The sequence below is a fragment of the Nannobrachium achirus genome, assembly GCF_963921795.1.
Source record: "Nannobrachium achirus genome assembly, chromosome: 23".
Lineage (NCBI taxonomy): Eukaryota > Metazoa > Chordata > Actinopteri > Myctophiformes > Myctophidae > Nannobrachium > Nannobrachium achirus.
In genome coordinates, this window is record NC_137830.1 from 34,320,682 (window position 1) to 34,346,120 (window position 25,439).

Below are 25,439 nucleotides of genomic sequence, written 5' to 3' on the forward strand. Positions count from 1 at the left end.
GTCTACTCCAGTTCAAACCAAACGGTATATAATACTGGACTTCTACTTGTAACAGAGTACATCTACATTGCAGTATTTATACGTTTAATTAAGTAAAGAATGTAGGTACTTTTTACACCACTGGACAGAAAGCAGTGCAGTGTGAACAGCACAGCCATCTGACAACTTCTTAAGTCATGCAGCAAATGTGCATGTTATTAGCGTCACTCCAGTCTATGGCCACATCGAGCCCCAGTCACTTAGCAACAAACAAATTAACACTGTATAGCAGGGGTCTTCAACAGGGGGTCCGGGACCCCTAGGGGGTCCTCAGAGTTACTACAGGGGGCCCTCCAAATCTTCCAATCCTTTTTATATTAACTTGAACCGTAGTGTCCATATTCTGAGAACTGTAGCCACAAATAGCAGATCTACAAGCTCACAACGAATCGCGCCGCGAGGCGTTGTGCGCTTGTAGATCGGCTATTTTCGGGCAAAGAGGTTTGATGTAGAGGGGAAAAAGAGCAGACTAAGTACAGAGTGAAAGGTCAAGTTTATGAAGTATTGACTTTTCAAGTGGTTAAATATCTGAAAACACAAATTGACATGAAGCCAAAATACACTGATTATTGTGCTGTCAAAATATTAAACTATATGGAATCTATGAACAGGTTGTGGGGGTACCTGCTTCATCTCTCTCTCAACTAAGGGGTCCTTGGCCTGAAAACGTTGAAGACCCCTGCTGTATAGCATTCAGTGAGACTAGAATGGAATAAAGGTAAAAAAGTTAAACAAATAAATGTAAGCGATCGGGTTAACAATTGATTTTTTAAAGATCTGAAATTAGTCGCTATACAAGCTCAAGCTTGAACCGCTTAGTTGCACGACAAAGTATAACACTTGAACAATATTTCCAGGAGGGGGTCCGCAGCCGTCACAACATGAAACGGTTTGAGAAGCGCTGTGCTAAAATCCCAAGACAGCAGCACTAGTAAAAGTTCTCTTTAAAGAAAACGGGAGACAAGAGAGAAATGCTCCTTTAGACGGATAGGTTGTCAGGTTGTCTCTCCTTTGTCAGACGGTGTACATTTTTGATGGAACATCTGTTAGCTCTAACAACTGAGTGCGTCCGTCTGTCTGTCTGTCTGTCTGTCTGCGTGCGTGCGTGCGTGCGCGTGCGACCGAGCGTTACACCTTTCACCGCTCCCTTCCTGTCTGCCCTGTCAATTTCTCACACTCCTGAGCGCTGCAGCTGACAGTCTAGAACTGTGGACAAGTTCAACTAACTGGGTGAACCGGTAAGGTAAGGAGAGAGGGAGAGAGAGAGAGAGAGAGAGAGAGAGAGAGAGAGAGAGAGAGAGCAGGGGTCTTCAACAGGGGGTCCGGGACCCCTAGGGGGTCCTCAGAGTAACTACAGGGGGTCCTCCAAATCTTTGTGTGATAGAAACTTTTTTTAATATTTTTTTTATAGTAACCACTTGAACCCTAACATCCGTATTCTGAGAACTTTAGCCAAAAATAGCCGATCTACAGTAGATCGGCTATTTTCGGCAAAGAGGTTTGGTGTAGAGGGGAAAACAAGCAGACTAAGTACAGAGTGAAAGGTCAAGTTTATTAAGTATTGACGGTTCAAGTGGTTAAATATCTGAAAACACAAACCGACATGAATCCAAAATACACTGATGATAGTGCTGTCAAACAATGAAACTATATGGAATCTATGAACAGGTTGTGGGGGTCCCTGCTTCATCTCTCTCTCAACTAAGGGGTCCTTGGCCTGAAAACGTTGAAGACCCCTGAGATAGAGAACAGGAAGGGTGAGCGAGGGCCGTGCAGAGTACAGTAAAGGTGCATCAGAGCATTTACAGTAACAAGTCTGCTGCAGTGCCCTTCACTTGAGGAATGACTCAGTTTTGAGCGTGCGTGCGTGTGTGTGTGTGTGTGTGTGTGTGCGTGTGTTTGTGCGCACGTGCATTAGGGATGGGACGATACGCGATATTATCGTTTATCGTGAAAAAAAAAACACTCACGATAATCGTATCGTGGAGATTTAATTTATCGTGATATCGTCCTCCGTCATGCACTGGGATCAATTCACCTTTTATTTGCCGAGCCGCATATCCGGTACCACTTAAACCCTCTATAATTGGTAAAAGGTACTTATACATACTTGATAGAGTTTTTTCACTCTCTAACAAATCTCTTTGCCAAACAATTGCCGATCTACAAGCTCGTACTTGATTGTTTTTTTTGTTTCACTCTTAACAAATCTCTACGCGACGCGTTGTGAGCTTGTAGATCTGCAATTGTTTGGCAAATGTCCCGCCCCAGGATAATGGATTTTGATTATCACGATAATATCACAAATCGTGATTTCTTTTGTCACAATAATCGTGATATGACATTTTCATATCGTCCCATCCCTAACGTGCATGTATTTGTGTGTGAGTGGTGTGTGTGTGTGTGCTCGCGTGCACATGTGTGTGCACGCGTGCGTGTGTGTGCACGCGTGCATGTGTGTTCACGTGTGTGCGTGTGAGTGGTGTGGGTGTGCACGTGTGTGCGTGTGTGTGCGCACGCGTGCACGTGTGCACACGTGTGTGCGTGTGTGCGCGCGGGTGTGTGCCTGTCCACCTACAACATCAGAAGCCACGGTTTTATCATCTTTCCGTCGTATCGTCACTTTCTCTGCACTCTCTGCAAGGTCGTCCTTGTGAACAACGGAAGCCAATAAAGGAGCCAGCCATCTTCTCTTCACCTCTCCCTCGTCCCTCCATCTCTCCCCCTCAGGCCTGTCCCTCTCTCTCTCTGTCTCTCTCTATACGATGCCTGTGACAGAGTTTATGTGGGCCATTCCATTCGCCTTCAGGCCATAACTCAAAAGTCTAAGAAGGGAAAAACGTACATCGTTTTACTGGTCATCGCCAGTCCTGTCACACACCCTCCAGATACACACACACACACTACATGTTATTCTATACATTAGCCCATTTAGAACGGGTACACATTATTGTGTATCATTATTTTATGCTTTAACTATTGAAAAATAGCAGAAATACAAGGTCACAGCGCGCTGCGAGCTTGTAGATCTGCTATTTTAAAAAAAATCGTGAAAATTTGAATTTTGACCCGATTCTATAAGTGTCTTTTGAATCCTTCTAAGGTTTTTTTCAAAACCCTATGTTTCTATGTCAGCAATCTGGCCAGCCATCGTCAAAGAAAAGGTCCTTTTCACTTAACTGGAGCTCAGTTAGTCTGTTCTTGAGAGACTACTATGTCAGTGGTTCTCAAACCTTTTCATGTGAAGGACCCCCAAAATGATATTTATTTGGCCACGGACCCCCATCTCAAAATATTTAGTTCCAGGGACCCCCAAGAAAGCAAAATTTGAGTTACAAACGTTTGCTTTGAAAATACATATATTCAAAGATTTGCACACATTTTCACGACTTTTTCAAAAAAAGCAGATCTACAAGCTTGTATATCTGCTATTTTTCACTGGTTAAAGCATTCAATAATTCTAGGCCTATATGGGTAAATACTGAGGTTATTGTACTACTTGACATCTGTGAAGCGCACGCAGACACACTTTTAAACACACACACTTTTAAACACACACACACACACACACATACACACACACAGGCGCCACTATATTGGGCACGCCTGTCAAAACGCACATTAATGCCATTTCTAATCAGCCAATTACGTGGCAGCAACTCGATGCACACATGGCCAAGACTATCTGGTACAGTTCAAAGCGAGCATCAGAATGGGGGGAGAAAAAGGTGAGTAAAGGGCCTTTGAACACGGGACACAAGGCAAGGATGGCGTCCATTCTGTCAGACAAGCTCACAGAGTTGGCGATTGTTTTCACTGGCTTGGGTCCTGGGGGTAGACATCAAATTTCACTTTTGGGTCTCGAGCTAAAAATACAATGGGAACCACGGTTTGTAGACACCAAAAGACCCGATGACACCACCTGACCACAAGGTTTTCAAAAACCCATACACCGTTCAGTGGGGCTACACAAACAAACTTGGTAACAGCTGAGGTATAAATTGCAAAACGCAAAAGTGGTAAAAAAAAACTGAGCTAGTTTTCCCAGGACAAATCCAATTACCAAATAGGTAGGTTTGTGCCGTTGCTTTATTGGTGATATTTATCCTACAATGGAGTAATAAAATGTCTTTTTAACAGCCCTCGTGCGTTGAATGTTCATCATTCACCTACGGCTTAATATGGAAGGTCGAGGAAAATTCTGTCGTCTCTACTGTACATAAACACATTTTACGGAACAACTACAGTATGACCAGATCTGACACCTGGGAAAGATATTAACAGCCTGTTAATTACCGCAAATGTATCGCTTGTTTTTTGTTGATAGGAGAAAACCGTGGTCTCCCGATACTTGGCAAGTATCTTTTTTTTTAATACATTACTGCCCTATTTGTTCTACATTTCTACAAGCTCAGCTTGTAGAAATATTTTTGCCATTTCCACCTTCTGCCAACTGTACCTACATTATCCAGTGTGCCATTGCTTAATTACTATAATTGTGTATGACAAATCCTTAGCCATGCTAATGTAATGGGTCCATTATCAAGCTTGTGAAAGGCTGCACTTTAATTTAGGAAAAAAGATGTCCCGACATCTTTCCAATGCAAATGTGTTAAAAGCTTCTCTGGTATGTACTTTTTGAATGAAAGATCAGGGTGTAGCCTGGCCACCTCATGCCTTTTTGCAGATTACTGCATGTCTATTGGTTTAAAAAGCCAATACACATTTTGGATCAATACATTTAGTATATCGTTGCTGTCAGGCTAAACCTCTTATCTCCATAGTCTAACTTTAAGTGGGGTTTTTTTTTCCACAAAATGAATGCCCTGCTTGATCATACTACAGTGTCACACCAAAGCACCAAAAGCTTGTAGATCTGCTACTTTTGAAAAGTAACAGTTTTGGACAAACTCTCCGCCTGCCATAAATTTAGCTAGTTTTCTACTTTCAAACTGTGAGAGATCGTTTGAAAGCTTTACACATGCAACAAAAACTGGGTAAAAATACCCTGGCCTACTTGGGGACCAAAACACCAGCTCCTGTCACATATTATGGCATCAGTCTGTGATCAAAATAGGTTGATAATATTGATTCGCTGAGGTTACCGGGCAGCTGTGTGCACACATGAGCATAAGAGCTCCATTCCCCGTAGCCAAGTGCGAGTTATGAATGAATGGCTCGCCTTTAATAGTGGTAGGAGTACTGAAAGTAATGTAAAAATACTGTTACAAGTAAAAGCCTTTTTTGAAAAAGTGTATAGAGTAAAAACACTGCCATCAAAACATATTTACGGTAACTCACAAGTACAGCGTTTCTTATTTCAGTTTGTGTTATTTAAAGTCTTTAGTACATTGAGAATGCTATGTTTTGCTTATGTTTCTATTTATATTATTATTATTGGTCTTGGGACCTCAGGAAGACTAGCTGCAGATTCAGGCGGCAGCACAGTGGCGTCAGTTGAGAAAAAGCTAAGGTATGGCAACATGACTGGTGTCTTGCACACGCGTGAGACACCAGTCATGTTGCCATACCATAGCAACAGGCACGATACATTTATTTTAAGAAGTACATTTTATTTCCCCCATTTCTACAGTTTCTTGGGCTGGATATGGCAGCCTGGAAATGGTTGTTCAAGTGCAGCTAAACTTGTCACGTTAGTAAATGTGCCACAGGGGGCACCCGCTGGCCTGGTGGTCAAGGCACATACCACATACTAGGCTATGATGCCTGCTGGCGTCGCTGGTTCGATTCCCAATCCGGACGGCCTTTGCCACATGTCATTCCCCGTCTCTCTCCCCATTTCCTGTCAGTCTACTGCCCTATCAATAAAGGCATAAAAAAAGCCAAAAAGAAAAGTACATTTTCCACAATTAACAATAATGAATTGCACCTGTGCAGCTGACCTGCGGAACCTGGGAATATACAATTATGTCAAGATGAGGAGAATATAATTCTATTACCTTGTTAAAGTGACCATTTTGTAAAACTTTGAATTGCAGTTATTTTACTGTATTTTAACAACATAATATCCAGAACAGATAGAGACATTCATGGATTTATATTTAAAAGTAACTTTTATTTTCCCCCCTGGAGCCAGGGTATGGTAGCTGCATACCCCTGCCATACCCAATTGACGAACCCTGCGGCAGCAAATGAACTGAAATACAAACTTGAGTAGAGGTACTTTGTTCCTTGCCAGCACAGAGCGCCTGTGACGGTTCCAAACAGCAGTATCAATGCTTCTGTCTCACAGTGTTGTGGGAACAGGAGCTCCTCCTGGGGGAGAAGCTAAACCGTCCAACCACCTGTCCGTCCGCCTGACCATCCGTCTGTCCAGCGGACCGGCCAGCATCATCATGCATAATTCAGTATGTCTAGTCTACTCCCGCACACAAACATACCGCTACTGTTGGGCAGAAACCTTGCTTTTTCCATAGTTTTACTTTCTGTGTGTGTGTGTGTGTGTGTGCGTGTGCGTGTGCGTGTGCGTGTGTGTGTGTTTTATTTCTCTTTTTTGTCAAAAGTAGCGGAATTCCAAGCTCGAAAACACAAAGCGAGCTGCTACTTTTAATACCTTTGAATTTGAATCCTGAGACGATATCAACTTTTTCGTACACCGATGCCCCAGTTCGTCATATGACAGTATTGCAGTGTCATACGCTTATAAGTTGACTATAAGTGACAAAGACAATGATAATAGATTTGTTTGTATTCTCAACTATTATTTTATTCAAATACATTTTGCAACCCTATTCACATAGACTAGCAGTCCAATGTTGTGAGGGAAGGGAGAGAGAGAGAGAGGGGGGGGGGGGGGGGGTGGCAAGAGGGATGGTGAAAGACTGCGATACGCAGCACTTGTGTAATCGGCCCCAACGCCAAAATAATTCTGCCTTGATTGGAAATCAATGTGGGAGCACATGGTGACTGCGGAGAAATCCAATGCTGAGAACTGAGAGGCTAAATAAGACGTTTAGAGATAGAGACCCTCACACACATGAAGGATGCAATCTGCATACGTATGTCTGTGCTTGCATGCGTAAAGGTCAAACCGCACCAATGCAACTTCTTGCAACATGCAGCAACCATTAATATCCACAATGGCAGTTGCGAGGTGTTGCAATGGTTTGGACTAACAAACGCAGACAACAGCTTGTGCAAAATAAAATAAAATAAGAAAAGTCCAACATTGAAGACATAAAACCCAGTCTCCCATGGGCTCCATTAGGCCCTTTCCTGTTTTCATTCCAACAAAATTGTAATATCTTTGCCGACAATTAGCCGATGTAAAAGCTCACAGTTTTGTTTATTTTGCGCCAAAAATAACTACTACTAACAGCTGAATACCAAAATATTGTTTTCGTTTGTTTTTGTTTTTTTAGGAAACAGAACAAAAGTTCATAAGGATTAGAACATTCATTACCGTGTTCCAAGTTTGAAACTGTCTAGACCAGGTTGTGTTCCAAGGTTGGAACTGTCCAGACCAGTGTTTCTCAAAATGGGGTCCAGGGACCCCCATGGCTCATTTAGTGCCATGCAAAAATGTAAATCAGTTTCACCTTAAACTGTAGCGTATATGCATTAGCTGTGTGGGCATTTGTGAGAACCAATTATATGAAGATAAGGCTGAAAATGTGTGAAGGGTTAATTTAATAGGGAAGGACATCGGGGGTTTAGTATTCCTTTACGGATACTCACTGCAATTATGAAAACATGTTCAGAAGAGGCACTATGTCACAGCGGTTTATGATGTTTACACATCTTTGGATTTATGTGCCATCGACGATTTTATACTCTGAAATGTGTGCTGTTCCCGACCGCTCCCACCCAGGGACTACAGATGTAAATTTGTCATTTCTGGTGCAATATATTAATTGCGTGCATTTTCCCTGTCAAATAAACAAACACACAGAAAATAAAGTGTGTGCGTGCGTAAATGTTTTATTTACAGGCTAGCGTGCATAGTGCCTTTACAGTGTGCAATACATTCACAAAGTGAAGTGGTTTTATAAGGATGAAATGTGTTCCGTTTGTGGTTAATTATCAGGTAAAATGTTAGCTTTGGTATAAGGCTCACAAAGTAGGTTAATCATACTTTGAATGTTGAGTGAGAAGTATGATGTGTGATGACAAGATTTAGTTTTTAGCTATAGAATGTGTAACTAAAGGTCCCTCGGGGGGGGATTCACCCTTTTAGCCTTCTGGTTGGTCCCTGACTGAACAACCAGCAGGCTCTATCTGCCTTGTCCCGCCCTGGTTCCGCCTTTTTTATGTTGAATTTGCTAAAACATAATTTTTGGAGAAATAAAAACATTTAAAAACATGCTGAGTCACTATGCTGTCACTGAGCAGCTCCATTTTACTGAAACCAAGTTTGAAATTAGAATTGAACACACAGAATACCAATACTAAGCAACTGAATTAAAATGGTAGTGGATGGAGTGTCCCACCAAATGTCCCACCAAGACACAGCAACCAATGGGTGTGAGGAGGGGCGGGACAACGGGTGGGACTTGGCAAAGGGTGAATTACATCAAGTATGCAACAAACATCCATTACTCATTAAACTTGTGATGGCTTATGTCTCCAAGTAAATGAAATAAATGTAAAATATGGGAAAAACACAAATGTCGATGGATGGACGGCTGCATTCCTAACTGAAACACTTCAGTGAGGTACATCAACACTACAGAACAGTGCTTCTCAAACGGTTCTGCAATCTAGATCAAGCACAACTATTAATACAATACAGTGCCCAAACAAAGTGTCCTTAACTCATTGAGTGCCAATCCCGAACTAGTTCGGCTTTATTATCGTATCGCAGAGTGCCGATCCCGAACAAGTTCGGCTTTAAAAAAAAAAAAAATGTTTTGATTTTTTTTTTTTCTTTTTTGGACCCCATCAAATCTGGTGAACATGATTTCAATCGCGATTTTGCATGTTCCACCCCCATACAACCCCATCTAACATACAGGGCAGCCATGTTTGTTTACATAACATGTAAAACATAATGGCGATTATCTCAAGAATGCCTGAACGGATTTCCAATCGGATTTTTTTGTTTGAAAGCTGTGAACAAACTGCACAAATCCACTCCAATGCAATCCAGGATTGCATTGGATTTTTTAGAGCTCATTCTTCTCTGTTTTTTTCCCATGCATGAGGTGTGCAAGGTTTAATCATGGCTAAGTTGACGAAAATAAGGCTTCTAAAATGCTTGGTAGCCAATAGCTAACTTCAAGCTAACTTCATCCTCTTCCTGTACATGCACAAAGGAAAGTGTTCAGGCAAGTCATGGCTGCAGGGCTTCTGCATATACCAGCATATCTCTATGGGATTTTCTATGGCCACTGGGCGCCCTCTAGTGGTGAAAGGGGTGGCACTAAATGAGTTAACAGTCAATGCTGGTCAGCGCTACAAGTAGGCCTATCTCACTGCCATGCCACACAACCTAATAGTGCAGAGCAAAAAAAAAGAAAAAACAAAATCTGTCTTTTTGTCCACTCACTGGGTGATCATCTTAGCGTCCAATGCAGTGTGATGTCTACTTCAGATAACTTCCTCCGGCTCCCTTAATCACTTCTAGGCCCATTTTCCTACTTACATTGATCCAAAAAGACTGTCCATGGGGTCTATTAGGCAGAAATTCTCCTGTTGTCCAGTTTCCCCAGCAGAACCCAGCAGCCCTGGCTTGTGTGGGTTAGGGAGGAGTTGTCCTTTAACTATAAAATTGTCAACAAGCTCAGTACCCAGAACCCACCAAACATCGACCAAACACATGCCACGTCATGTTCGGCGGAGGATGGAAGCGTGTTTTTTTTTGGGTTTTTTTTTTTTTCACAGAGGTTGGGGCTGAGATGGAAGGGCCCGGGATAGAAATAAAATGAAGACATCAAAAAGCAAAGGATTTCCGTGGAGGGGTGTTTGCGGATTCACCCCCCCACCCCCCACCACCCCACACCCCCCCCCACACACACACACATTCGCTGGGCTGCTGCTTATTTCTGAGCGCATGCTGGGCGCAGAAGCCATGTCTGACAGCGATTAAGACTGCACACAGAGAGGGAGAGAGAGAGGGAGAGAGAGAGAGAGAGAGAGAGAGAGAGAGAGAGAGAGAGAGAGGGGGAGAAAAAAGGGGGGGGGGGTTGATGGAAGGATGAGTAGGAAGGAGGTAGAGGAAGGTAAGACAGATAAAGGAGGGAATACAGAGCAGCTTAGTGGAAGGTTTAAACACTTTCTTTTTTAAAGGGAACGCAAGAACACGAAACGGGAAACCTTGACACAAAGACAGAGAGAGAGAGAGAGAGAGAGAGAGAGAGAGAGAGAGATGTAGAGAGAGAGAGAGATGTACTGTATAAATAGAGAAGACGGGAATCAGGGTCTCTCCTCTCGCTGCTTGCCACATTAATTATGCGTGTCTGCATCAGGAGAAATTAAGACATGGCTGTTTTGGGGTTGGGGGGGGGGAGAGAGAGAGAGAGAGAGAAAGAGAGAGAGAGAGAGAGAGAGAGAGAGAGAGAGAGAGAGAGAGAGAGAGAGAGAGAGAGAGAGAAGGGATAGATTGAATGGAGAAGTGCCACTCATACATTAAGGCTTGACACAGGGGGGTAGAGAGAGGCAGGGTAAAATAAGGGAAGAGGAGAGTATGAGTGGAAAGTAGTAAAAGGGAGACGTATAGAAAGTTGCAAAAGACCAAAGACAGGGTGTGAGCGAAAGAGAGAGATGGAGGAGAGGGAAAGACAGGTGGAGGGAGATGGATAGATGGGGAGGGAGAGAGCTTCAGAGTGAGAGACATGGAGAGAGAGATATGGTTACAAGAAGCCAAATGAAAGGGGACAAAAAAAATTATGGCATCAGTCTGTGATCAAAATAGGTTGATAATATTGATTCACTGAGATTACCGGGCAGCTGTGTGCACACATGAGCATAAGAGCTCCATTCCCCGTAGCCAAGCGCGAGTTATAAATGAATGGCTCGCCTTTAAAGGACCACTTCACCTCTGGGACAGTACAGTTTCATGACAGTACAAATCACTGGTACAAGGTCAACTAAAAGGAGATCCTAGAAAGCCGAGGCTTATTTCCACAGGAACCACACTTTAAGTATCTCATATAACATTGAAAGACAGACGGATAGAACATACTTTATCTAGGACAATATCAATTTCAAAAGCAGAAAAAGCATAACATCAAATACAAAGGCAGAGAAAAAAGGGTGGGGGGGGAGCATGGGGGCTTAGTCTATTTACAAGTCACGGGTAGCAGCCACCTGAAGGTGACTTTTCATACCGATTTTGAAGGAGGCTAGGGATTTGCTCTCCTTTAATGCTTGTGGGAAGGCGTTCCACATGTTGATGGTGTAGCAGGACAACCAGATATTATTTTATTGTTGTTTGGGACACGATCAACAGAATCTTTTTTTTTCTTCTTTTTTGTGTTCAATCTGTTTTTTTAGATATTTTAGTATTTCAGCATGCAACAACTGGTCATATGATGCATTTTGCATCATATGACCAATTGTTGCATGCTAATAATGAAAAAAAAAGTGTATAAAGTAAAAGTACTGCCATCAAAACATAATTACGGTAATTGTCTAAAATTGTACTCAAGTACAGCACTTGTAGAACTTCAACCCTTTAAAATTTGGAAAGCATCCGTGTCATTTTAGACATATCTTTGAGAGGTGTGTGTGTGTGTGTGTGTGTGTGTGTGTGTGTGTGTGTGTGTGTGTGTGTGTGTGTGTGTGTGTGTGTGTGTGTGTGTGCGTGTGAGAGAGAGAGAGAGAGCGGGGGTGGGGGGGGGGAAACAGAGGAGAAAGACGGCAGACAAAATCAAACTAAAGGCCCGTACCGTGTCAGCGTCTGACTGACGCAGGAAAGCACACAGCGTTCTGCAGTCGCAAACAAAACACACCGCGAGACGCACGGACCGAATCACAGAATTTAAATCCGTTGGCATTCACTGAAGGCTCAGACGTCTCCTGAGCATTTCTCAAAGAGCTCCTGCAATCAGGCGCCGTTCACGGCTCAATCAGCTGCACAATGTAGGCCAAATGAGATCCAATGAACCCTATTCATGGATGTTCAAAGTGGTGCTAGAATTTTAGCTCACTTGACTCTTGTGGTGCTCACTTCAACTCACCGTTTATGGTTTTCGATAGGGTATAAGCTACAACTAACTGGTAGTGTTGCCCGATCCCGATCACGTGATCGGATCGGCCGCCGATATGGCCGTTTTTATAAGATCGGAGATCGGGAAAAAAATATCGAAAAAAAAAAAAAGATTTTTTTTTTTTTTTTTTTTTTCAAAAAAATATTTTCTGGGAGTACTGAAAGTACAGGTAAGGTGAATGCGATATGAAATGTAAGCTTCTTTATCCTTAATCATTTTCAATCATATTCAAGGGCTTTTGGAGAAATGAGACAGACAGAGCACTGCAGAGGGAAGGTGATTGTGTCAGACTCTGTGTCCAGCTGGCAGCTGATGCCAATAAGTAGTAATTGGCCCCTTGTTAATGGATCAAAGGAAGGCAATTATGTCTCTCTGCACTGTCAACTTGCTGCTACAGATGCATACTTTTCAAGCAGACTAAATTGGTTCTTAAGTTATTTTGTTTCAACTTTAAAAATGGCCAATGTTTTACCAGTTTGTATATAGTTTGTTGATTATTTTTGATGCTGTAATGGTCTATTTTATTTTATTTTTTGAGATATTAAACAGGTTTTAAAAGTCCTTAAATCGTGACTTCACTGCCAAATTTCAAAGGCCACACCAAAGGTCCGCTGCACAATGATTGAGAAACACTGCACTAGTAGGCCTATATCACTATACACTACTCATAAGCTTTGTTTTTAATTTGTTGATTCAGTGCTGCACTAAGTGATAGAATGAATAGAATTTTTTTTTCTTAATGCCTTGCCAAAAGATCGGATCGGGAAAGATCGGGATCGAATCGGAAGCAATAATATTTGATCGGTATCGGATCGGGAGCAAAAAAACCCTGATCGGGGCATCCCTACTAACTGGTATAATTCCCAGCTAGAAGCAGTTTTCTGTTGAACTGAACTGGGGGAATAGGGACGTTGGTTAATCAATAATGGGTAGCTTTAGCATCGTTTAGCTTTAACTTTAGCATCCTATGCATAGGGCTGTCACGATTATGACATTTTACATGACGATTAATTGTCACTCAAATAATTGCGATTAACGATTTAATTGTGTTTTTTTTCGTTGACAATTACATTTCTGTTTGGCCTTTAGGCTTTGAAGTTGCAAATGACAGATATGACACATAACCTAAATATACAAAGAAATGACTGACATATTTGACAACTTCACACTTAACTCATTTAGTGCCACCCCTTTCACCACTAGAGGGCGCCCAGTGGCCAGAGAAAATCCCATAGAGATATGCTGGTATATGCAGAAGCCCTGCAGCCATGACTTGCCTGAACACTTTCCTTTGTGCATGACTGCATGTACAGGAAGAGGATGAAGTTAGCTTGAAGTTAGCTATTGGCTACCAAGCATTTTAGAAGCCTTATTTTCGTCAACTTAGCCATGATTAAACCTTGCACACCTCATGCATGGGAAAAAAACAGAGAAGAATGAGCTCTGAAAAATCCAATGCAATCCAGAGTGGATTTGTGCAGTTTGTTCACAGCTTTCAAACAAAAAAATCCGATTGGAAATCCGTTCAGGCATTCTTGAGATAATCGCCCTTATGTTTTACATGTAATGTAAACAAAAATGGCTGCCCTGTATGTTAGATGGGGTTGTATGGGGGTGGAACATGCAAAATCGCGATTGAAATCATGTTCACCAGATTTGATGGGGTCCAAAAAAAAAAAAAAAAAATTCAAAAAAAAATTTTTCAAAAAAAAAAAAAAATTTTTTTTTTTTTTTATATCCCGAACTTGTTCGGGATAGGCACCCTGTGATACGATCATATATCCCGAACTAATTCGGGATAGGCACTCAATGAGTTAAAAAAGAACATTGATAGTGGAAATAGCCGATCTACAAGCTCACAACGCGTCACATTGTGACGCGTTGTGAGCTTGTAGATCGGCTATGTCCACTGTTTTTGAACATGTTTGAAAATAAATGAACATTTTTCCTCAAATAATTGCGATTAGACAAGTATGTAATAATTGTGACAGCCCTAGCAACCTATGCAGAGGGTTTCATGACAACCAGCCACATCTGCAGTGGGAAAACAGAATCAGTGAGTTTCTGATTGTGGATACTAAGCCAGTGGAGTGAGAGGAGACGGTTCTATGCAATGAGAAAGCAAAGCACCCTTGGTTTGACTGAACAGCACGAACGGTTTTAGTTCACAAGTACATGTAAGAACAGCAGTGGAGACAAAACGCAGAGGACGTGACAAGAACAAGTTATTCCGCCAGCCCCGTCACACTCATGAAAAGCCTCAGTGTTAATTCCATTCTGACTGTGTGAAAATGACCCAAGTTGTCAGAATTAAATGAAGCTGCCAGTGTGTCCGACTTCATCTTTTATTCTCCCTCGAGCTGTGGACTTCACTTCAAGTCCACCTCGTTTGCAACTGTCTAGACCGTCAATCACCCTAAAATCTTATACCATTATTTCTGTGTGCGTGTGTCAACTTGTGTTACAATATCTCTGCGAGAATATAAGGACTTCGGTCGCCACAAGGCCAGCAGAATCTTAAGGGACATGTTTATGGATATGGCAGATAATTACTGTCAGGGTTATGGTCAGGTTAAAAAAATATTATATATATATTTTTTGCCTGTGTCTCTGTCTGTGTGTGTGTGTGTATGTGTCTGTGTGTACGTGTGTGCATGTGCGCGCATGCGTGCCCCCCTAAGCCATTATTTCTTCCCTCAAGTGCTTCCCAGGATGCAAATCTTTAACAACTAGTTATTCTGTTGATGGTTTTGCTACAGAAATTAACTAAATGTTAACTTTTCAGGAGAAAATGACAGCCTGAGCACACGCGCACGTGTGTGGGTGTGTGTGTGAGTGTTTGTGCAATGTGTGCGCGTGCGTACACCAGTAGCTAGGTTAATGCAGGCAGGCACTCTGGACTCATTAGATGGCTCTATCTTGCTGGCTAACACCCACCCACTCCAGGAAAATTGCTGACACCACTGACACTGGCTGCACAAGGCCAAAGCACGCGTGTGTGTGTGTGTGTGTGTGTGTGTGTGTGTGTGTGTGTGTGTGTGTGTGTGTGTGTGTGTGTGTGTGTGTGTGTGTGTGTGTGTGTGTGTGTGTGTGTGTGTGTGTGTGTGTGTGTGTGTGTGTGCGTGTGTGCTATAAAAATGAATAAAGTTAATAAGTGCGTGTACCTGCGGCTGTGTGCTGTGCGCGTGTGTGTCCCTGTCACTCAACATCCCCTGTCACCAGCATCAATTATTTCGCAGCCAGGCTGCGGTGCGTACAACCTGTACTCTTGGATGGCAGCATCTCTCTCACACACACACACTCCATAACTGCATTTCCATGACAATTAAAACTACAGGACGGTGGTGGAGTCAAGCACCCAGCGTAGGGGGAAAAAAAACCTCTTCTACAGAGATAAGGAGAGAGAGGCAGGGAGAGAGAGAGAGAACGAGAGAGAGACCTGGGATAAGTGGTCCCAGGATTATGAGTAGTTCCATCACGGCTTTGGTCAGTTCACTGCCTTCTATAAAAAGCTATTAGCATGTGAATGAAGAGCCACACAGTGGCTGGTGCTGTCTGAAAGCCCTGGGCCACTGATCCACACACACACACACACACACACACACACACCACACACACACACACACCCCCACACACACACACAGGAAGGAGTTAAATCCACTGGAAATGGCTGATGTACAAGCTCACTATATGTCAGTGGTTGTCAAAACATTTCATTTCAAGGACCTCCATACCCGTAACGGTCCATTTGGTTCCATGTGTACACTCTCAGAGTTGCACACCTTTTAAGGCCGGACTCACACATATGCGTGAAACATCTTCTCCGTATCGCCTGAGAATGAGGTGGGGAGGGGCAGATCCAATGCATTGTCAATGAAAGGTTGTTTGGTTTTTTGTCGTTGCCGTGTCTCTAGCTCAACCACAGGCTGTCTTTTGGCCAAGAGACACGGCAACGACAAAAAACCAAACAACCTTCCATTGACAATGCATTGGATCCTCATGTCAGATCATGTCAAAACATGTCAGGTTATTGGTGGCATCCTCTCAGACAAAACATAAACAAGACAGAGACAAAGTCTACAAGCGGAATACGCAATGTTCCCGGAGAACAACGCAGATTCTCCGGAGCCAAAGTTGTCACCACAGTTCAACTGTAGTTCACTGTTGAAGGGGAAATAATAAACTATTCAGGCGTCTCAAATTCAACTATATCAACTGTCGTGATCAACTGACAACTGGCGTGATCAACTGACGTGATCAATTGACATTAACTGACATCAGCTGGTGTGAGCAACTCACATCAAGTGACTAAATAACAACTGGTGTGAGCTGGTGAATAAAACAAAAATACAAAAATATTTCATTCCCAAAACAAAAACTCAACTGAAATCAAACACCAAAACTGAAAAACTAAACGATAAATGAAAATAATGAGTGTTTCAAAACTGTAATAACTCAAAAGCATCAAAGCGGGCATGGAAATATAGATGCCAAATGCTGAGCGACGATGTATCTCTGCGTGAATCGGGAGTGACCAGCAGTCAAGCAGCCTCGTTTCTTACCTCTCTCTGCATCACCAGCTCTTTGGTGAACAACATGGCCTCGTCACTGAAGGGTTCTGCCACCTGCATGCCACCAGGAAGGTTTCTGGAACTGCGTGGACACTCGATACCTGGTCAAACACAACACAGAACACAAACAAACAGTACAAGGTCAGCACAGCACTCCATACCAGTGGTTCTCAACCTTTTCAGGCTGTGACCCCCAAAATAATCGTATTTGAACACCCTACGAGCACTAAGAGTTGAGGCATTACGTTTTGTTTAACACGTTCTATTGTGAAAATAGCAGATCTATATGCTCACAACGCCTCGCAACGAGAGGCGTTGTGAGCATGTAGATCGGCTATTTTCACGATTTCTGCCTCTAATATTTGACAATTTGGCCAATGTTTAATTTGATCATTTTAGAGGTATTAAAAAGTCCTTAAATTGTCACTTTAGAAATGTGCAGATACCCTCTATACACTTAAAACTGCATTTTGGTTTGTTTACTATCGAGTGAAAAAACATTGTTGCACATTAAGTTAATCATCCGGGGACACCCCAAAATAATTTGGGGACCCCTCTGGGGGTCCCGACCCACATGTTGAGAACCACTGCGCCATAACACATCCACTGTACTTTGCTCAATCCACATCGGCCCGGGTAAACTTTCAGTCGCTCTTTATTAGTAGCAGGTAAGTAAGCCTCGCCGAGCACTGAGGCCCATGGGGCAGGAGCCCATGTCCTGTTTCCTTAGCCTGAGGCAGCTTGATGTACACGTACACCCCCTGGACACAACGCCGTTATGTCGCAGGGACTTACCCCCAATCAAAACCTTGATGCCGAGTGCCAAGCAGGGAGGCATCGGGTCCAGAGTCTTTGGTATGACCCGGCCGGGGATTGAACCCTGACCTCCCAGTCTCAGAGCGGACACCCTAGCCACAAAGCCACTGAGCTGGTCTTAATAGGTAGAGGTTGACCACAATTTAGACTCCCAATCACACAGAGGCACACCACAGATTGGCCCGACAAGCGCTAGCAGCAGCGCTGAATGGAGTAACAGTCATCAGGGGTCAATTCTGTGTGAGTGAAATGCCTCTCTCCGCACACCATTCTCCGGTGAATAGCTGCTGGTAATGACCTCTGACACCGACCTTGATGTTTTTTCCTAGTGGAGAGTGCATACAGGAGGAAGTGAATGAGCCAACGGCTAGCGATGGGATCCCTTGGTGCTTTGCTTTTCTTTTGACAGAGCTCACTTTGGCCTTAAAGAAATGGCATGTGCGTGGTAAACCAAGAGCACACCGTCAAGGATAATGTATATCTCAAAGGGTGAACGTGAGTGGGTTTTAATGTAGGGAGGGTGTGTGTGTGTGTGTGTGTGTGAGTGTGTAGGGCGTATGTCAACCTTATAGAAGCTCTAAGTAATGTACATTAAAGCACCATTTGAGATGCACATTCTGTATGCAGAGGGCGACACCGGTGCGGAGATCTCTTCTCCTTTGATGCTTTCACTCGTAATTTCGATGACGCACCAATTTGCGAAGAGTTCACAAGTTCTTGCCTTCATCTCCAAGAAATGGATTGAGATCACAGGATCCTCTGTCAAAGACGTTGGCCAAGGAGCTGATGGAACTACAAATGGTTATGAGGGGAGACCAAGAAAGAGTAGGGCTGTCACGATACATTTGTGTTGAAGATTAATCGTAATTAACGATTTAATTGTGTTTTTTGGCGTTGAACATTGGAGCATATTGGAGCATATGAATGCAATTCTAAAATCATATTCCTGCTTGGCTTTTAGGCGTCATAATCTGCTTCATAATCACAAATAGCAAAGGGCAGATATGAAAAATAACTTGAAATATACAAAGAAATGACAGACACATTTAATAATCGTATACTTTCAAAACAAATTTTAAATAGTGGGAACAGCTGTTCTACAAGCTTACAACACATCACAAAGTGACATGTCGTAAGCTTGTAGATCTGCCATTTCTGCTATTTCTGGAAAATGTTATTTTTTTTACATGGATTATGACAATTATGGCGATTATGCTAAATAATTGCGGTTAATATCTTTCATGTTCATAATGATCGCCAAGCCCCAGACTGCGTACACACACACACACACACACACACACACAGGGCTTTGTTGTATTGATTTATGCAGAGTAACTGCATGCCGAGTTCAGGTGGGAGGTAAAAACCTTGGGACAATTGTGCCAACAAAGCAACATCACTCTCGAAAACTCTCCGTCTCTCCCAGTGGAAACCCCGACCCAAATGTAACTTTCCAATTCATTGTTAATGCATCAGCTCGAGACAAACCGTTGTTTTGAGTTGTAGGTTCCTGTTTCATTCTTTATGAGAGCCTTGTTTACGCCACAGACAGGGCTGTTTTTTTTTTGGCTTACCAAGTTATTTTACTCGAAGTGGTTTCAACTTTGGTGCTGAATATGCTTTAGGCTTTCCGTATGGGATATGCATTGCTGACCAAACACCCAATGCCGTTCACATAAGGTGTCATCTGTGTTGATTTCATTGAAACAGAAAATCAAGAAGTGCTGAAGAAAAACGTTGTTTAATCGCCCGCCGGCATAATGGTGTCATCGGGGTGGTGATATTCTGAATATCTAGTAGACTGCTTTGAACAGATGACGTGCAGAGTACCATGGGAAATACTATCCACATGCTCACTGCCGTTGACTAGTTACCATGAAATGCAAAGTGGGCAAAACCCAGCGGTCTCTCAAGCTCACACACACACACACACACACACACACACACACACACACACACACACACACACACACACACACACACACACACACACACACACACACACACACACACACACACACACACACACACACACACACACACACACACACACACACACACACACACACACACACACACACACACGTCCTCTAACGACAAGAGCATGTTGTTGTTTTTCCCAGGAGAGGCAAACTACAACAAGTCCATTAGCTCCTAATAGCCAGTAAATAGTGCAGTGTCCAGGATTAGCATTTAAATGGCCCGCAGTGTCCCGAGCATAGAAAATAGCAGGGGTCTACATTCTGTCAGTGTTAAATTTATGACTTTTTTTGGAAGACCCCATTAATGCCGGGTGGGAAGAATGAAGGTGGTTGCTCACAGCTAGGGTACACGCATGCCATTTTAGCGGCAAGGTCTAATGTTTGGGTTTAAATGAAAGTTGTTTCCCCAATCCATTTATTGCCAGTCAACATGATAAGCAACAGTTCCAATACTTTATGCACACCTTCAAGCATTTATTTATTTATTTATTTATTATCTACAAGCTCAAAACAGGTCACAAAACTATTCACCAATTAATGGGCAGAACAAATGTGATATCGGTACATAAGACTTTTACAGATCGCAGTGGCCGATTATCTGCTGTGCCGTAAATCTATCTGTGAATGTTTGAAATTGTGCTCATGTGTGATGAAGGGCTGAGAGCAATTTTTCATAATGAAGATGTAATCATGTCCCTGGTACAAAATGAGGAATGGGGAATATGGCAGGTATCGGCCAAATTGTTATTTTAAACATTGGTATTCAATATCAGTGCATTCCAAAAGTGTTGTTCGAATGGTCTGGTCTCCCCCAGAATATAGGGATGCTAGGGCTCATTGGATTAGAGAAAAAAAGTAGCCCTTTAAGTAAGGGCTTTGAAGTGGATTATTTGGGAGGTTTCTTTTTCGTTCCTTTTTTTGTTGTTGCTAGGGACACCTTGAAGAGAGGAGACAACTGCAATCGTCAAGATCACACCTGAGTATTTATAGAAGTGGACCAGGGCAGGGATTGCACGCGGGACCTTCCTGCTCGGAACAGGAGGAGGTGAGAGGAGGGACAAGGGATGAGAAGCACGTCAAAGAGTAGAGGACACCGATGGCGGAAGACCACAGAAATGTAGCATTGGAATAAAAAATAAAAAAAAAACAAGCACACAGAAGGGCGGACGCGCAGGAAGAGAGACCGCAGAGTCTTGCCTTGCGCTTGGGTCGAACACAGCCGTGTTAAAACCCATTTAGGCCTAGAATTATTGAATGCTTTAACCAGTGAAAAATAGCAGATATACAAGCTCACAGCGCGGCACCGAGTGCCGCGCTGCGAGCTTGCAGATCTGCTATTTTTGAAAAAGTCATGAAAATGTGTGCAAATCTTTGAATATAATTGTATTTTCAAAGCGAACGTTTGTAACTCAAATTTTGCTTCTGGGTGGTCCCTGGAACTAGATATTTTGAGATGGGTGTCCGTGGCCAAATAAGTGTAATTGTGGGGGTCCTTCACATGAAAAGGTTTGAGAACCACTGACATAGTAGTCTAGTATAGTAGTTTCATGTTTTATTGTACTCTATATGATGATTTGAGGGTCCCTTTGTTTGATGTAATGCAAAAACGAAAACCTGAGCTGTTCTGGGAAGATGATGGACAGAAGTTAGAATGGTTGTTTAATTATGAAGTCTTTAAGACGGCACATTTTGTTTCCCTAGCCTGGAGTAGAAGACAGTCTCAGCTCTTCAAATAGTAGCTTGAGTGTTAAAGTTGGTTATTTGTTTGATCATTGTTTGTGTGAATTGTTATGTCGGTGAATTGTTTTTGTTAAATGAAATGTAAAGTGTCCTGTAAGTCCATATGGGCTGGGCTTCCTTGGAAGCATGACACTAAAATAAAGAAAAATCAATCAATCAATCAATCAGTAGTCTCTCAAGAACAGACTAACTGAGCTCCATTTAAGTGAAAAGGACCTTTTCTTTGACGATGGCTATAGCCAGATTGCTGACATAGAAACATAGTTTTTTTTTTCCAAAAACCTTAGAAGGATTCAAAAGACACTTATAGAATCAGGTCAAAATTCTAATTTTCAAGATATTTCAAAAATAGCAGATCTACAAGCTTGCAGCGTGGCACTCGGTGCCGCGCTGTGAGCTTGTATATCTGCTATTTTTCAATAGTTAAAGCATAAAATAATGATACGCAATAATGTGTATCCGTTCTAAATGGGTTAAGTGTGTCAGCATGGTGTGCGCGTCTAGGACGGTCCCAAGTAAAGGATACCCGGCTAATCTGATGCACAGAAAGACCACCTCACACCAGGAAGCAACACCTGCGTTCTCACTTGGATAAGCAGGGTCGCAAGGTACTTCTCATGCAGTGTTAATTTTGACACCAAATTCTGATTTAAGGTCTTTGCACACTGCTGCGTTTTTCGGCCCGAATATCGGAGTGAATTTCGGAGCATGCAAATAAAAAAGAATCTACCTCACGTTGTCAGTCACGTTTGCACACTGCCGCCCGTTTCACGCACCACTCAGTCCCTTGTTCTCTCTATCTCGCTCTCTCTCTCCTTGCCCTGAAAAACGCAATTCGCAACGAAAAACGCAGCAGTGTGCAAAGACCTTTAGTCTTTGTCTTTTGAACAACACACCATTTAGGTTTAGTCCTATTTTAGTCATCTGAAATTGTCTTAGTCAACGATATTAACACCGTTCTCATGCGAATCAATGTGAATAAACGTCATGCCTGCTTCAGCTGTGTCAAAGCGGTGCCCTGTGTGTTGCGTGGAAAAAGTTGACCACAATGCAGCTCTGGTCGCAGGGCAGCCGTGTGCGTTAGTGACCCCACTTGTCAATCCACCTGCCCACACCATTCCTACCTGCAGGCTCCCCTCTCAGGGGAAATCACTTCACGAGTGAAAAACACTTAAGACTTTGCCTTTGCACAGTACACGTACATTTTGCTATTGTTTCTATGAAGTAACACTTAGACCAACATTTCAGTATCTGCACATAATCGTACGGTAATAACTAGTAAAGCGCTGTGTAATCCTCTAGATTGTTTGCATACAGTACGTTTGTCTTCATCACAACTGTGTGACCAGCAAACATTGTGGTTAGTACTGAATGCGTCTGTTCCCCTCCTCTCTTGCTCTTGCTTTCTTCTGAGTCAGTCATGACTCACATGTCTTCCGGCTACGTAATGTGGCTTGTTCAACTGTATGTATTCGCTCTATGTGTTTAATAATGTTCCGAAGAGGTTGTGTGACGCCACTGTGCTGCCACAATGTTCTCAGAACAGTCACCACTCTCCAACTATATGAGAGTACAGCGTTTTTATTATATATATTTTTTTTTCTTCTTTTTTTATGTTTAATTATTGACTACAGGGAGCCACGTCTCCCAGGTCTGAACTTCAGCGAGTCTCTTTGAGACCAGCTTTGTCTATAATACGGCTGAATGCCACAATGCAGGATTACACAGCATTACAAATGGGTACTCATTAATGTGACCTTTTATTTCTCTTTTCGATTTAAAATTTTGGCTCAGAGAAACCAAATAAATTGTTTGATTCCATTTCCCTGTTGAATTATCGACTGGACAAACTTTTCCATGTGGATTTTATTTGGACTCGTAATGTTTCTTAGAGCGTAGTGCGTGTGTGTGTGCATCTCACCCACACAGACTGAATGTCTTCGTTTTCAAAAATCAATCCAGGGAGTTACAAAGCATCGCCATTTGCATGAGTAACTCACACACACTTTGATAAACATCTGGGTCGAGCTACAGCATCCGTCTTATCGGATCTCACAGACTGCTGCTTATGAATGAACGCATACCGTATACGGGTCACACTTTATGTATCAGCAGCAGGCTCGGTGCACAGCTATGTGTGCGCACACACACACACACACACACACACACACACACACACACACACACACACACACACACACACACACACACACACACACACACACACACACACACACACACACACACACACACACACACACACACACACACACACACACACACACACACACACACACACACACACACACACACACAAACAAAAGAATACTGTACAAATTTGCTTAAAGCACACACCCACGCACTACACACAGTCGTATTCTCTCTGGGGCGAGTCACTTCAAGTTTCTCACTGTTCAAAGGCAGAACAGAAACAGAATTGTTTTAGGGGTGCAACAGTTAATCAAACGAATAACTATAATCACTAAGTTATTTAAAAATGAATCCATCGACACGCGATTGTAAGCTTGTAGATTAGCTTCTTTCACACAGCACTGTAAAAGTGTGTGTCGTGGACTGGCCCCGTCTTCAACCCTGTCCCGTTGAACATGAACTTTGACTGAGTGGCGCGCCACGTTTCTTTAGTACAACAGTGCAGGCCGGAGTTGTTTCATTAGTAAAACGGTGCGTGGCCGGAGTTATGTTTCATTGGTACAACAGTGCGTGGCCAGAGTTATGTTTCATTAGTACAACGGTGCGTAGCCAGATTAAAAAAAAAAAAAAAAAAAAAAACAGGAACAGGTTGAGAAGACCACTGTTGCACAGCCCAGACACACGCGCACACACAGGGTATAGCTGCTCAAATTCACAGCTCCACTTCGAACTGAGGTTTGATTTTCTTTTTTTAATATTTTTGGGGGGGGGAAAAAAAGGGTGAAAAATACAAAATACAAATAAAAAAACATTTTGAAAGTGAAATATCCCTTTAAGTGGTTAATCAGACTAACTCATTAATACATAAATAAATAAAAACACTGTCCAAAAACAATCACTTCTCCATTAATCAAATCATCGAAAAAGCCATGCATAAAATAATCACCAAGAAGTTAATCGATAAGTGCAGCCCTGGTATTTATTGAAGAGAATTATGGACAAAAATCTATATCGGAATGGTAGACAGACAAAGCTGTCTACACGAGGCAAAAGTCCTTCTGCATGCAGACTGGAGGAGAACAGGCTCCACCCTCACCCCAGGACCCCACTCAAACTGAGTCAAAGTTTGCAAAAACCCGGCTTCCTCTCCCTGTGAGACCATGAAAATTTCATTGCCTAGCTAAGAGTCTACTATTTCTCTCCATCTCCTGTAAGACTGTCTTCTACAGGAGCAACCAGGCCATGAGCATTAGTTTAACTGTCTAACTCAGACACCGAATCCTCCTTGCGCACAAAAACAACATTTCTCCTTTTGTTTTACTCCTCTCCTCCCAAACGACACGCCTACACTCAAGCTCTCCTTCTCCAGCAAGATGTCCAAAACCTCCGCCGACGCACAGCCACTAACCCACCGTCTCTTATCTCGACGTGTCCACTAGGAATCTAGTTTTGAGCAGCAGTCTCGTTTTTAAATTGTTTTCAATGGTTTGCCTGTCAGCACCAGCAGCTCTGTTTCCTTCCAGAGAGATTCACCTCAAGTTAAAAATCGACTCAACTTTTCACAGAGGCACTGCACTCGTCACTGTCCCTACTGTCAGCGATCACAGTAGAAGGCCAAAGTTTAAAGTATTGCTTACAGCAGAGAAACTAATATTAGTATCTGAATATCTGCAGTCATATGACATGGCCCATAGAAATAACCACAACAAAGAGAGAAAGGCACAGTGTTAATTGTGAGTAAGTGTACAAAATACACTGACCCGGGCATCCATAGGCACCCTGGGAAAAAAAACGAAGAAAATACTAGCAGCTACATCAAAGATCCCAAAGAATGCTGGGAGGGAGGTTTAAGAACACTCATGTTTTATGCAGGTCCTTGGAAACAACCCGGCTACATCCAAACAAATACCTTTTTTAATTTGAAGATGTAAAAAACTAAAACAATCTCAGCCCACGCAAGTGTTTCAGAA

At 42.7% G+C, this 25,439-nt stretch overlaps 1 protein-coding gene across 1 annotated transcript in view; it reads right to left on the minus strand.

Moving 5' to 3' along the window:
- The window catches only part of snd1 (staphylococcal nuclease and tudor domain containing 1), a 460,739-nt gene that overhangs the window by 282,039 nt on the left and 153,261 nt on the right, over positions 1–25,439 (minus strand). The window contains exon 16 of the mRNA XM_080754108.1: positions 16,772–16,881. Coding sequence (XP_080610234.1) covers positions 16,772–16,881 — 110 coding nt within the window. The remainder of the gene's footprint in view (positions 1–16,771; positions 16,882–25,439) is intronic.